This window comes from Primulina tabacum, chromosome 7 (assembly GCF_025594145.1).
Source record: "Primulina tabacum isolate GXHZ01 chromosome 7, ASM2559414v2, whole genome shotgun sequence".
In the NCBI taxonomy this organism is placed as follows: Eukaryota; Viridiplantae; Streptophyta; class Magnoliopsida; order Lamiales; family Gesneriaceae; genus Primulina; species Primulina tabacum.
In genome coordinates, this window is record NC_134556.1 from 42,120,337 (window position 1) to 42,134,198 (window position 13,862).

Genomic DNA, 13,862 nt, shown 5'->3' on the forward strand with positions numbered 1-13,862 from the left:
CAATTAAGCTCAACACATCTTGCCCATATATTTATTTGGAAAAAAAAAAGATACTGAAATAACTTTTATGTATAATGTGAAGGGGACAGGGAAAATTTTGGGGGAGGACAATGTCAATTGTGTTTCGGATTTCTCTTTGATTTTAGGGGGTGAGTTGTAAATTATAAAGTTTGTATGAGCATGTTCGAAATTACAATTTATGTTGGAGGGGTTTGTTGTAAATATTGTCCTTGTTAGAAATCAAAGAATTATTTTAATTTCTGAAGGGCACTTCTCATAATTTATAGGTTCATTGTTTGATCGTGTGAGATCTATGTATATAAGGGTTATTATCCATCGAGTGAAACCCGGCGGGACATAACCTTTCCCTACTTTACATAACAAATCACCTAATACTATGCATTGATCAGGGTAATAAAAGAAGGATTATTTTATGTTTTCTCTTTATGATAATCCATATATTATCAATATATATGTTAATTTTCATAAAAAGTTAGTTACTCAATTGTTTAATAACATCATAATAGAGGAAGTAATATTCCCGATGTAACGTAGATTTAACTCGTATAAAAACTATCGAAAAATATATGAATCAAATATAATAATAAAAAGACAAATGTGGACTAGATAAAGATCCTTAAAAAGTATATATTTCAGATAATTTTTCTATCATTATCTTCAAAACATCTATTTTGTATTTGTTTGCAATGAGCATATACCAAGATTATACGACCATATATAGGAAATGTCCGATATAGGATTGGGTAGCTGGACGATATAATTAATTAAAATGCCACGCAATTTAGGTTAGGGAGTACACAAGGATATATTGGCATGACATGGCGTGCATAGGTACCAATCAAAATCAGTGTCCTGCGTGCCATTTTGCCATGCATGCAACATTCGCCCGACTCACCCCCAGACAAATGCGATGTAGTAATTTTTATTTTTAATTTTTATTTTTTAAAGTCCGGGAATCAATTATTTGTTTTATATATCCAATTGGATTCTACCAAAATTTTAATTTTATATTTAATTGAAATTCCTTTTGTGAAGTTGAGTATGGAATATGATGTCGCTTTTGAATTGAGGTGCGAATTGGAGTGGCGTCCGTGCATCGGTATTTTCTGTGTCATTTGGAGGAGAGACAACTCTTAGAATGGTCACCTACCTACCAATTTCTCCACGGGTACCATCTTATTGTATAATTATAAGATACACATTTTTGATCTTACCCGATTTATTAAAAAAATATTATTTTTTACTCCGTATATAGATTGTGTCGACATATATAAATATGTGAAACCGTCTCCTATATGACCTCCTCCTGGCGCCTGGTGATCGGGCACATGCAATATTTTTTTGTGAAATTAGTAATGGTTTTCGCTATTTTCAATGTGTTCATCTATATATAATTTGCAATTTTTTCTTTCATATACTATCGATAGATGATCATTTATTGTCCAAAATTAAGCAAACCGAACCGGGTGAGACGGAGAACTTTATACTTATTTAGAGAAACAAATATAGGACCATGTGAAAATGTAATCTAAGTTTCAAATCATGAATATTAACTTTTAAGGTTCTAAAGTATATGTAGATAATTTCATTTATGAACTTTATTGGGCTCAAATGAACAAATGGGCCCACACACATCTAGGAACCTAGAATCAATTATTGCATCGTTCTATGTTGGGCTTTGCTCCCAGCCTAACGTACTCTTTATTTTGTAATTTTTTTAATAATCTTTATTTGCGATTTTTACTATTTCAATTTTGATTTATATATATATATATATATATAATATGTGTGTGAAAAATGCAAATTCATCACTGGTCAAGGAATACATTTGACTATTTAAATTTTGATTTATAGTGTGTCATTATTCTTAATAAAACAAACTATTGACGCATTTCGAGGTTGAATATATATATTTTATAGTTATAATGTTGTAATCACGTCTTTTTATTAAAATTAATTAATAATTAATGTTAAAACAGTCCAAAAACACTGAAATTTTGTAACTAATTAAGGTTGTATTTGGATTGATGAACATGAATTTCAAATGTATTTTTGTAGTTTTAGAAAAGTTACATCCACATTTCAAATCCATCACCTATATATTTATATATATTTTACGACGTTAATGAATATTTATTTCAAATTCAGCAAATAATAGAGATATTTAAAATGCATTCTACTTTGTGTAAATAAATAACGTATGGATTTAAAATTTTAATAATAACATATAATCGAAATTTATAAATTTCAAATTCATCCATGCAAATTAAACGTAAAAAGATTCTTTGCTGCTTGATTTGGGTTAACAAGCCCTCCTGCAAGAACACTGTATTTGTGTGCACAAACACACAATTACATATGTGTACACATGATGACACACATGCATGCAACATATACACACAAATTAGTGTCGTATTATTCTCATGAGAATTTAAAAACATAAGTAATAATTTTAACTAGTGCTAAATTATATATATATTATCTTATCTCGTACAATATAATTTTTTATATTAAAAAAAATTTGTGATTTGTGCCTGTTTTCACGCTGACTGATTAATTAGGTACATGTGGAAAAATTTCCATTACATTTGGTCACGCCTATGGAAAAATTTAATCTTAGTATAGTGAAGACGACAAAAGCTAAAGTGATTTTCTTGGACTTTTTAATCACGACGAGACGTGATCATTTAACTCAATTTCAGTACGTAACCACTCAATTTATTTCAAATATTGCCATATGTTGCTTAATATGTATAAAAAAAATTTAATTATGAATATGTTATTTGCATTAATACAATTAATGGTTCAATTTCAAATATTAAATTTAATTATAAGATAAATTGGTTCGTGGTGAAATAGTAATTTATTTTGGTGCGTGTGTTTATTGAACAAATGTTCCCCCGTAGACTAATAATACATAAAGGCAGACAAATTAAGCCTTATCACCAAGTTTTAATTAGTTAATTAAATTTGGTGTAAAATTAATTAATTAATTTGCAAGCTTAGCTTGTGATCACTATGCATGTCTCTTTATGCCTGTCTCTACGTACGTGATTCAAGATGCTTAATTTTAAAATAAACATATTCGATTTTGTTTCTATGCCAAAAATGAATTAAATAAAGGGAAGCTAATGTAATATGATAGCTATAGATTTGTTTTATTTAAAACTATAATCTCATCAAATCAATCAACATGATTATGTTATATATATATGTGTGTGTGTGTGTGTTGGGATATATGAGGTAATGTGAGAAGGTCCCGCAGATTTATATTAATGGGACGGGTCGACTCACTTCATATTCGATGCAAAATATAATACTTTGAACATATAAAAATAACATTTTCACTAGCCAGATTGAGTAAGAGATTCGTCTCACAGAATTAATCCGTGAGTCACTCTCATAAAAATTTGTATATATTGTCGATACCAGCTATTGCTAAATCCCAAACTCCTCGTAATATGTTAACGTAGAAAAATCATTATTTATGACAGCTTAATAGAAGTGATCAATTATTTTCATTATTTATCTATTTTAGAAGTTCTATTTTGCGTTTGCAGTCTTTCCGAAGGAAAACCCTAATATTTCAGAGAGTCGTGAGATATGATTAATTTAACATTCTTTATTTACTCGCATTATCATCCATAATAATTAATACAATCTCCTCGCATCATTTGGAAATAAAAAAAATATGTCCCCAGAATATTTATCTATTCCAAGGCAGTTCAAGAATTCTAGACCTAGTTGAACAATTATGAAAATGAGCACATCTACACTGTTTTAAGAATCGGAATTGCCTTGTCGAGATGCTTATTCTTGATACTGAGATACTCTTTAACCGTAACTGAACGATACCGGGGAAAACCGAGATTCGATAGGGGAGCTACCACAGAATCACTTTGAGGGCCGTAGAAGAAGGCCATCGAAAACCTATGCCTCATTTCGTTTGGAATCACACGATGATACACCGTCGGAAACAGCCCGTTTGACACGATGTGCAAAAGATCACCTATGTTGACGACTAGGGCTCCTGAAACTGGAGGAGCAGTTATCCATCCCGTGTTTTCTCGAAAAACTTGAAGACCCTCTGTGTCATTTTGATGAAGAATTGTTAGAAGTAGGGAATCTGTGTGTGGAGCTAAGCCAATGGCTTGCTTGTGGTTGGGGCAACAAGGGTAAGAATTTAGCTGCAAGGCGCCTTCAGATTGGTGGACAGAAGCTGTAGAAAGTAGGGTTTCTTGATCTTTTGCCTCCAAGGACTTGAGCATGAGAACCAAGATTTTGTGGGCTAATGATTTCATCTGCTTTTGATAACTGTCCATTGCATTGCTGAAAAATTAATCAGTTAGTTAGTATTTATTTATCAATAAATTTTAAGTTTAATATTATGTACTAGCTAGTGCTACAATAGGCTGATCAGTCAAAAGTGCTGAATTTGATGAGATCGAGTTCGCATTCTTGTTTATCCGAGGATTGACTCGGGTTTCACAAATTAAAAATAATTATGTTATCCATCTATTTCAATTTTATTTTATATAAACATTAAACTTTAGATATATACATACTGTGATGGACATAATATTATATTAAAACATTTAATGTGGGATTATGGATTATTTTCCCTTACATAATTTCAAGTTTTTGTATACAGTACTGCATACAGCATATTGCAATAGCTTTAAGTAATTAGGTTAAAAGTTGTTTCCAGAGTGATAAGGAAAGAGAACATTTTTTGAAAAGGATATTACATTTAGATGGCAAGGATTGATTTTGGAAGAGTGATTAGAAGAATGAATTTGAAATAAATTCATCAAACAATCAAATGAATTTGATTTGAAATTCACGGCTCCAAATATTCAATCCAAGCGCGTATGATAGGGATTTTCTTCATGTTATAAGTAGTTATACATAACCTAGATATGCACGGGCGGCTTACCAAAATTTTTCATAGTCCTGAGGCCAAAGTAGTTTAGCATGCTCGACCGCAGAACCCATAATGGTGAAGCCCTCATGCCACATTAACTTGGAGAAAAAGGGAGAAATCCGAGCTACCCCATATCCGGTGGCTCCACCTGGAGAACGCAACGCCTTCCGTTTCTGCTCAGCAGGGAGAGCAAACAACCGTCGAACATATGACTCCGCATTCCCGAGCAAACTCGAGGGCACCCCATGGTTCGTCACTTGGAACATTCCCCATTTTCGGCAGGCATTGCCCAGTACTTCCACAGCATTTGGAGCCGTCAGGTCAACAATGGGTACATCCGACTCGTCCACATGTGCCTGACATATATGTTTTCCCGATAAAAGATCGACGGATTCGGTCCACACATGTGAGTCAGGCAGGTCGTGAATCGAGTCGAAATCGAGAGGGATGATGTGTTTAAGTTGGAGAGGACTGTCCCCATAGGCTTCTGAAAGAGTTGTTGCCATTAAGGATTTTTGCGTGGTACTATGTTTGAGAATTGAGAAATGAGCTCATTTTTGTTTGACATAAGTTTTGGACTGACCAAAAGGTTAGGTGAGATACAGAAAATTATATACAAGGTAGGAATAATGATTTCCATGTGTTTTACACGTCGCTGGACGGCTTTATGGACCGAGTGCTGTCTTTAAGTACTGATTTTGGGGATATAATTATATATACTCACTTGTGGGGATAGTTCTGCACAACTCTTGAAGGGGAAAATTATAGCCTGTGATCCTTAATAGGCAGTAATCTCATGTAGTAAGTTTAACCAAGGAAAGGCCTGTAATGGCTCGGTGCATGAACGTTGGATGTAGGTTGTAATTTTGTTGTGTTCAACGAAGACAAAATTGAAACAGCATGAAAGAAAGTTTGGCACTCACCCATGACTTGGCCATGTATTTTTCTATTATATGACATATATCCCATTTCTTGTTACTATAGAAAAATACAAAAAAAAATTGGACTACTAAATAAATTAACTTGTTAACTTCTTGTCTTGAACAGATTGTATAAATTCTTAGAAGACGAGAATTGGAATTTGAAACTTCAAAGATTTAACAAGAAGAGAAAAATATGTTGCCTATCAATAATACGAGAGAGCATCCGATCGATCCTGTTGATGTAATATAAATTAGGGACCAGGACTAACTACGTACCAAAAGAAAAAAAGTTACTGTAACTACATATGTTTGACTTGATAATTCTCCTCCTCGTCTCTTGATTTTCTGCTCCTTTTTTCACATCTATAAATACAATTATTATTATTATTATTGCTTTACGCAACAATTATCACATTCATGTATTATTTTGTTCATAGTTTAGTGGGATGAGAACTTGGGCTAACTTTAAGTAATTTGTGACCAAGTTCTGTCTTGATTTTTGAACCGAAAACAAGTAATTACCCATTTGGATTTTGATTCGAAGAAGATGACCATGGTTTCGATTCAAGTAGAACACAGTGTGTAAGATGAAAGACTGGTGATTGTCTATGTGACCATCATCAGACAATTTAGAGACTCAGATTTATGTCAAACAACGCTTCATGAAAACTGATCATGCATCATCCTTTCTAGTGGAGAACCCCATACTTTTTCTCCTCGTCGGACTCAGAACCCAAACGCGCATTTTTCATTCATAAAATTTACCTAAAAGTCAACTAACAGTTCATCAACAATAAAAGGTAAGACAGAGATCTAAAAAAAATATAGCAACTACAAATATCAAGGCACACATGGAAGCAGTCACAACTCACCTTACAAACAATACAGCTAAAGAGTTACACTTCCCCTACCCTTTGTTGGGGAACACAAAATATTTAAACAGCAACAAATCCATTACAAAACGATTCTGGGATGGATGAACAAAGGCCAACAAGGTCTTGCCTTAATAGGGAAAAAGGAGGTTAATAAGTTACCATAACAGCAGTGTTTCCAGATACTGGCTGAAGACTGGCCCTATTTTCCAAACGCTCCCAAGTTTCCTTTCGCTTTTCCATGACCAAATTCATTTTCTCTTGCTCCTCTCGACAATTGGAGATGCAAGTTAAAACCAGAGCATCGTCCATTTCTGCGAGCATTTTTCTCACGTTTAAAGTCAAGTTCAGGACAGTATGGTTCCAGTGGTTTTGTGCGTTGGTTTCTAGAGCCAGGAATACTATGGGCAGTATAATTTGGCGGTTGTATGCGATTAGATTGACAATTTGGTCATTGTTCCACAAAAACAGAGCCCTTTCAGCTACCTGCAATGGGGCAGCAGGAAATTGTAATAAACTGGAATTGATTCATCTGTCAAAATGCGTTGGTTCAGAGACAAAATTTCACATGCCACAGGAGATCTCGCAAGACTAAAAGTGGAAAGATTGGTAAAACTTTAACGTAGAAGAAATGCAGTAGACACAGAATTATATATATGATTGGTCAAAATAACATATATCGAATGGGGAAGAAAAGGCTAAGATCCCTTGATAGTAAAACCATGTGGGAAACAATACAATATTTGATAAATTCGGTTATGCATCTCCAAAAAAAGTACGGACATATTGCCATTTAATATACCTAAACATATCATTAAACACTCTCTTGATTAATTTCTCCGTATTAAAAAAGCTATCATTTCCAACTATAAAACCAACTTCAAATCAATAATATTACCTCCTCTCAAGTCTATCCAATCAAGCATAATGCCTTCCTGTGGTGTCGGGCAGATTATTCTCGCAGCCTAATATTTTCGAACCCGAGTACTAAATATTCTCGGATGGTTCACCTGCATTAAATTTTAATTGGCTATCAAGACCATTTTATAATGTTTCTGAAATTGCGGATCCCAGTTGCTCTCATTTGATGATCTTAATCCCTTTTGAGGAGTTTCAGCAAAGCCTTGATCTGACCCCTTACACCTCTGATTCTTAAATAAATTGCAAGATTCGGGATAACAACCTAGGGAAATAACATTTGTTATGGGCGTAGGGGATCCTACGCAATTTAGTGACGGTTGAGGACAAACTTTTGTCGATGAAATGCACGTGTAGCAATTTTTTACAAAAAGTGCAATGTTGATTTTTATTCCTACTTAATGCCATATTACAACCTCTTTCCGGCAGCCAACTTATGGTGATGAATATATTAGATTATACAAAAACCAATAAAAATATTGTACATACATCTAATAAAAATTAATGCTACTGTAGAATCGAATGGTTACCTGAAAATGGTAACTATTTATGCAGTTTCTGATTCTCCGGAATAACGGAACCATGATCTTTTGGAACTCAGCCATATTGATCACTTCGAGAATCTCCTCTAACTCACCTAAAAACATCACTTCCTTCTGGCTATTCGTAATTGGCCAATATTTCAATAGCCCATCAATCACAACGCTGGCCAATTTAGGCTCCTTCTCAATAAACTGAGTCACGCAATAAGACAGCTGCTGAAAGTAAATCCCCAACGACTTGGGCTTGTGTAGCGGAACCAATGCTTTCCAAAGAAATATCTTATGCTCCTCTTTTAAAGGTATAGCAAAACCAGTAATAACACTCCCAAAAACCTCCAACAACTCAGCTATACCATTATGCTTCTCTGTCTCGAACACAAATCTGTAGAACACATTGCTTATGCGCTTTCTTAAAAATGGTCTGTGGACCATAAACTTCCCATAAATCCTATGCAGAATCGCCTTAAGACAGTCCCGTTCCCTGGGATCTTTCGAATCAAACAAGCCGATTATTTTCAAAATGAAGGAATGGTCAATATATTTCTTAGCAACTTTCACCTCCAAAGAAGTGGAAGTCACAAACTTCAGCAAGAAATCATAAACTATCTGCAAGTGAGACCATGCAGGATCGAACGTTGGCTCATCATCATTATCATTTTCACCCCCATTTTTGTTACTCTGCCGATGACTAGGTGGGAAAACACGGAACAAATTTATGGAGCACATTTTGCACGATGCCAAAATCGCAGGCTCCGAGAATTTTTGAGGGCTCTGTGATACAAAGTCAAGAAGCTCGAGCAGTGTAGCTCGCTTAAGCTCCTTTTCTTGGATATTTTTGGTCGGATCAGTGAAATCAAATACTACACAGCAAAGACTTAACTTACTGATGAAAAGATTCATTTTTCCTGAACTCGGAACATCCTTGAATGCTTGCAACGGCTCAATTCCTGCAATCACACTGGCTGGAAAGACCGCGGCTGAAGCCCGTTTGACAGAAGGGTTGGCTACATTGGTCCGGGCCGCAACCTGACTTGGTGCCTTAGGGCCTGAACTAGGGTTTCTCTGCGAATCATGATCCGGCTTCTGGGATTTTCGAGGGAGTTTGTTAAGAATTAGCTTCCACATTCTGGGTTTTCCAGTTCCTCTTTCAATTGGATAAAAGACTGAAACTTTGCTTAAAAAATCTGGACCGAAGCTTTGCTTTAGAGTTTTCAAATTAAAGTCATTTAAAGTAGAGGCGATGGATGAAAATCTAGCCCAGAGAATAATGCATAGATGTTAAAAATTGGGGATCTGGTGAAAAAAACCTTAAATTGAGAAAATCCAATAGATGTAACTTACTGCATGAATTGTGATCTTCGAACAAAAGGAGAAATAACTTAAATAAACGGTTTAAAGGCGCTTGAGATTTTGAAATAAACAGGGCCACCACGATTCTTGGGCGGAAAAAAAAAAACCCACCAACACACGCAGATTACAAGGAAAAAGTTGGATCTTCGACAACCAAACGTTTCCAGGCGGTGGAGAGAGTCATGTGAGTGTGTTTCTTTAATGATAATGATGAAACCTTGGCAGTGATGGATGGATTTTTTGAAAAGAGAAGGATCAACTTCAATAATTTCAATTGAGTTGTTAATTGTTTGTCTGCTTGCTTGCTTGCGCTGAGAAGACAGGAAAAAGGAAAGAAAATAAATGATGGTTGTACTTTTTTTTCCCTGTAAGCCGATGGATTGCATGAGATTTGGACTCTGTTTTCTTCTTTCCTGTAAATGGTTATTTATGTCTCTTGTATGCCACTTAATTTTAGATGAAATCTTTGAACCGACAAGAGACATATATTATGTTCGAACTTACATAAAATAAAAATAAATAAAAACCAAAAAAATATCTCACTTCAACTCATAAAATAATAATGATTGAAATGAATTTTAAAAATTTACAATCTAATTCTTATTTCTTCTCAAAAAAATTATATTAATTAGAAAGCAATTAACTAGAGTGGAGTGAATAGAATATTCTCGGATGACTCTGTCAAGGCAGGTAAAAATAAAGGACACCGAAAGACGATTAAATACGAACTCTTTAATTTATTGTGATAGGTCGGTAGATAGATTTTCTACAATTTCGAGGAGTAATGATCCAAAAACCATCAAATTAAGCGATTCAAAGCTTCTCGTGGAAATCTTTACCTGGTTATGGCTCCGAGGCTCGCTAAATTGAAACACTCGTCGGTAAATTGAAACACTCGTCGGTATCATTTTTTTCCTTTTGCTTAATCTGTTTGATTGATTTTGTTTCTGAAATTCTTGCCACTCTGGGGTTTGTATTATTTTGGCCCGTCGAAGTAGTCCGTGGATTATGGTTAAACGATTAAACGCCTTTAATTTGCTAATTGGGATTTCGATTTTAGCACTGAATTTACTGAGATTGTGGAATTTGCATCAGTGAAGGATTTTCTTGTCACCTTTTACTGTGTGTTTTAGCTTCGGAATATCTTTGTGGTTTTGATGAGTTTATGCTGATCATTGTTTGTTTGATCGCAATATTCTAAGTTAAGATAGTTTGGATGGCTGGATGATTAATTGAACTTCATACTTTCATGCTTTTAATTTGATGGTTTAGTTTTTATTGAAGAGGTGTAATAGTTTGTTAGCATGATTACTGTTCATTCTACTCTTAGTGGTTCATCCTGCCTCCTGTTATTTGATCAGGAACAAAGTTTTAAACGCTCAGGCTGGTGTAAAGGAAAATTCCACCACATTCTGCTGTGACCAAATTATATCACAGGTTTAACTTTTTGGATACATTGGAAGGGTTTTGAAGTGTTATTCCATGTTATCTGCTTTCTTTGTCCGCTTCGTGGACTTGCATGGCTTTGCCCTTACTTGGACTTCAGCGTAAAAGCCAAACACACAAAGTCCCGTTGTTAATGGAGCGAGCAGATAATCGTTATGAGAATGAACATGTTATTGAAATTGCTAGTAGTAGTGATGCTTCATCGGGCTCCTCCCATGAGAGGGCATCAAGTGGCCTGGAGCAGCAACATAGGGAAGATCAGCCGTCTACTAGTTCAAGGGCTCCTCTGTATCCACTGAATGGCTCAAACTCAAGGAACTCATCACTAATACGAAGAGGAAATAGTCGAGGGAGGCAAAGGAGTCCATTAAATTCGGGGTTATGGATATCCATTGAGCTAGTGCTGACAGTTAGCCAACTTATTGCTGCTATTATTGTTTTATCTCTCTCGAATCATGAGAAACCAGGAGCTCCTTTGAGAACATGGATTGTTGGTTATGCATCTGGCTGTTTGGCGATTCTTCCTCTTCTATATTGGCGTTTTAAATATCGAAACCAGGTATCTGAACAGGTTTCATCTCAACAAAGTCAAGAGATCTCTCAAGGGAACAATAGTTCAGGTTCTTTGACTGGCAGAGTTACGGGGGCGGAAGATCGCTGGACAACTGCAACAACAACTAGAGGCGCAAGTAATGGAATGCCAAATCCAAGGTAATCAAATTTTTTAAAACTTATAATGTAGGTGCCCTCTCTGTGTACAATCTGCTTTAGAATGGCTTGATCAAAACTGAATAAAAAAGAAGGAATTTTGATGTGGCAGCAAGATATTCCCATATATATATATGAGTGAACTCATTGATAGTATTGTAATGGCTGATGACCTTAGAATAACATTTTTGGTCTAAACAATCTGCTTTTTTCTTCTTTGCATATTAATATATGGGAAAACTGTTTCCTTCCCGAGTTTACCTTATTTCCCCACAATTTTCTTTCTGCCAAGAACTCGTGCAGACTTATGTTTTGGGTACTGACGGGCATTTATCTTTAGGAAGATCATATTTTTTAGTGAGATTCATGAAGTGTTGCTTTGACCTGATTCTTTCTATGGAGATATATCATATGAATGTTAAGTAGTTATAGTTTAACTTTGTTTCAGTTAGCGATTTGAAAAAATGAGTTAACAATGATACCATTTGAAAAGGTGATTCAACATTTGATAAATTATTGATGGTATTGTTCTTCATACCACCATTTATTGCAGACCTCTTTTGTCTTGTTATCATAAATAAAGCTGAGTACTTTGACGGGAGCTTAATGTTTTGGGCTTATTCTTGCAGGCTTAAGGTGTTGGTTGAATATTTCAAGATGGCTTTGGATTGCTTTTTTGCCGTTTGGTTTGTGGTTGGTAATGTTTGGATTTTTGGAGGGCACTCATCTTCTACTGAGGCTCCCAATTTGTACAGGTTAATTCTGTAATACATATTCTTTACGCACAAACAAGTCCCATAGATAATGATTTATTTGGTTTCTTGTGCTCAACTTTTCGAATTTTCTTCACATACAGGTTGTGTATAGTGTTTCTCACCTTCAGTTGTATTGGATATGCAATGCCTTTTATCCTCTGTGCAACGATTTGCTGCTGCCTCCCTTGTATATTTTCAGTCCTGAGATTCAGAGAAGACTCATCTCCAAACAGAGGAGCTACTCAAGAGTCTATCAGTTCTTTGCCAACTTATAAATTCAAAGCAAGGAAAAATAAGAGTAGCAATAACAAGGAAAGTAGCTCGGGTGAGGGTGAAGGTGGCATAGTGGCTGCTGGAACGGAAAAAGAGCGTTTAATATCAGAAGAAGATGCGGTAAGCTTTGGTTATCTCATGCTCGAATTGCCCAAGTTTTTCATTATATATAGATTTATTTGAATGATTTGACTACTTTGTTCTCCTAAATTCTTTTTTTGTTAGTTTTGTCTATGGAAGGGCGAGTGTAAAGGACATTGAAGTATGATCTAGCTATAAATTGAGATTATATCTCTAGGTGCTTGTTGCCTTATAGGAAGTAAATTTGTCAAAGCACCATATGCAGCATAGACTGTTAGATTTATCTGTGCAATGTTGAGTCTCTTAGTCCGTACATCACAACCATCTATGTTAAATAAATTGAACTTACTCAATATAGCAAATACCTAACCCAACTTTAATGTAAGTTCTAGATGTTTCTGTACTGTTTTGTTGAATTGACTCTCTCCAAATTTGACCCCATTCTTGTGGTTTTTCAACCTTCAGAAAAAATTTGCACGCAACCTTGCTCAATTTATTTGATGCATAAATTTACAAGCTCTTATGATCCCCAATAGTTCTGACTAGGAATTATATGGTTGGTCATTCTGCTCCACAGGTATGCTGTATTTGCTTGGCGAAATATGCTCACAATGATGAGCTCAGAGAGTTGCCTTGTTCCCATTTCTTTCACAAGGATTGTGTTGATAAATGGCTGAAAATCAACGCTTCGTGTCCTTTCTGCAAAACTGATGTTGGCGAGACCATTTTGAGTTCCCTGACTCAAGCAACCGCCAGGCTGCGAGACCAAACTATGTAATAAAACTCAGTGAATATTATTCAGCACAATATTTCCCTATTGATGGAGGGTATATTCTTGTGTATGGTTGAGTTGATGCCCAAATGCTCATAACTGATGGGGCTCTACTGTTTGTAGTTTAATGGGTATAATGTTATTTGCATTCCATGATTTTAAATGTGTACTGTTGTTTTATTTTGTATGCGATAAAAAGATTGCAGCAGTTTTTAGGTCATACAATGATATGAGGAAATTGCTGTGTACTTGTCACCACTACTTCGGAGAATAATGC

General features: G+C 35.2%; 3 protein-coding genes across 6 annotated transcripts; 1 reads left to right on the forward strand and 2 right to left on the reverse strand.

The window, feature by feature from the left end:
• Positions 1–3,673: 3,673 nt before the first annotated feature.
• On the reverse strand, positions 3,674–5,480 carry LOC142551055 (gibberellin 3-beta-dioxygenase 1-like). The gene is made up of 2 exons (XM_075660097.1): positions 4,958–5,480; positions 3,674–4,350 (listed from the first exon to the last, which is right to left on the reverse strand). The coding sequence occupies exons 1-2, from the start codon at positions 5,449–5,451 to the stop codon at positions 3,792–3,794; spliced, it is 1,053 nt and encodes a 350-aa protein (XP_075516212.1). The 5' UTR covers positions 5,452–5,480; the 3' UTR covers positions 3,674–3,791.
• A 1,117-nt stretch (positions 5,481–6,597) lies between these two features.
• On the reverse strand, positions 6,598–9,974 carry LOC142552326 (serine/threonine protein phosphatase 2A 57 kDa regulatory subunit B' kappa isoform-like). The gene is made up of 2 exons (XM_075662064.1): positions 8,189–9,974; positions 6,598–7,226 (listed from the first exon to the last, which is right to left on the reverse strand). The coding sequence occupies exons 1-2, from the start codon at positions 9,323–9,325 to the stop codon at positions 6,891–6,893; spliced, it is 1,473 nt and encodes a 490-aa protein (XP_075518179.1). The 5' UTR covers positions 9,326–9,974; the 3' UTR covers positions 6,598–6,890.
• A 250-nt stretch (positions 9,975–10,224) lies between these two features.
• LOC142552327 (E3 ubiquitin-protein ligase At1g63170-like) lies at positions 10,225–13,765 on the forward strand. Of its 4 annotated transcripts, none has more exons than XM_075662066.1 (5): positions 10,225–10,451; positions 10,912–11,707; positions 12,334–12,459; positions 12,561–12,852; positions 13,391–13,765. In XM_075662066.1, the coding sequence occupies exons 2-5, from the start codon at positions 11,070–11,072 to the stop codon at positions 13,589–13,591; spliced, it is 1,257 nt and encodes a 418-aa protein (XP_075518181.1). In that variant the 5' UTR covers positions 10,225–10,451; positions 10,912–11,069; the 3' UTR covers positions 13,592–13,765. The 4 variants fall into 4 exon arrangements, with proteins under 4 accessions (XP_075518181.1, XP_075518180.1, XP_075518182.1 ...); XM_075662065.1 differs by having other exon boundaries at positions 10,225–10,431; XM_075662067.1 differs by having other exon boundaries at positions 10,225–10,431; positions 10,934–11,707.
• The last annotated feature ends 97 nt before the right edge of the window (positions 13,766–13,862 follow it).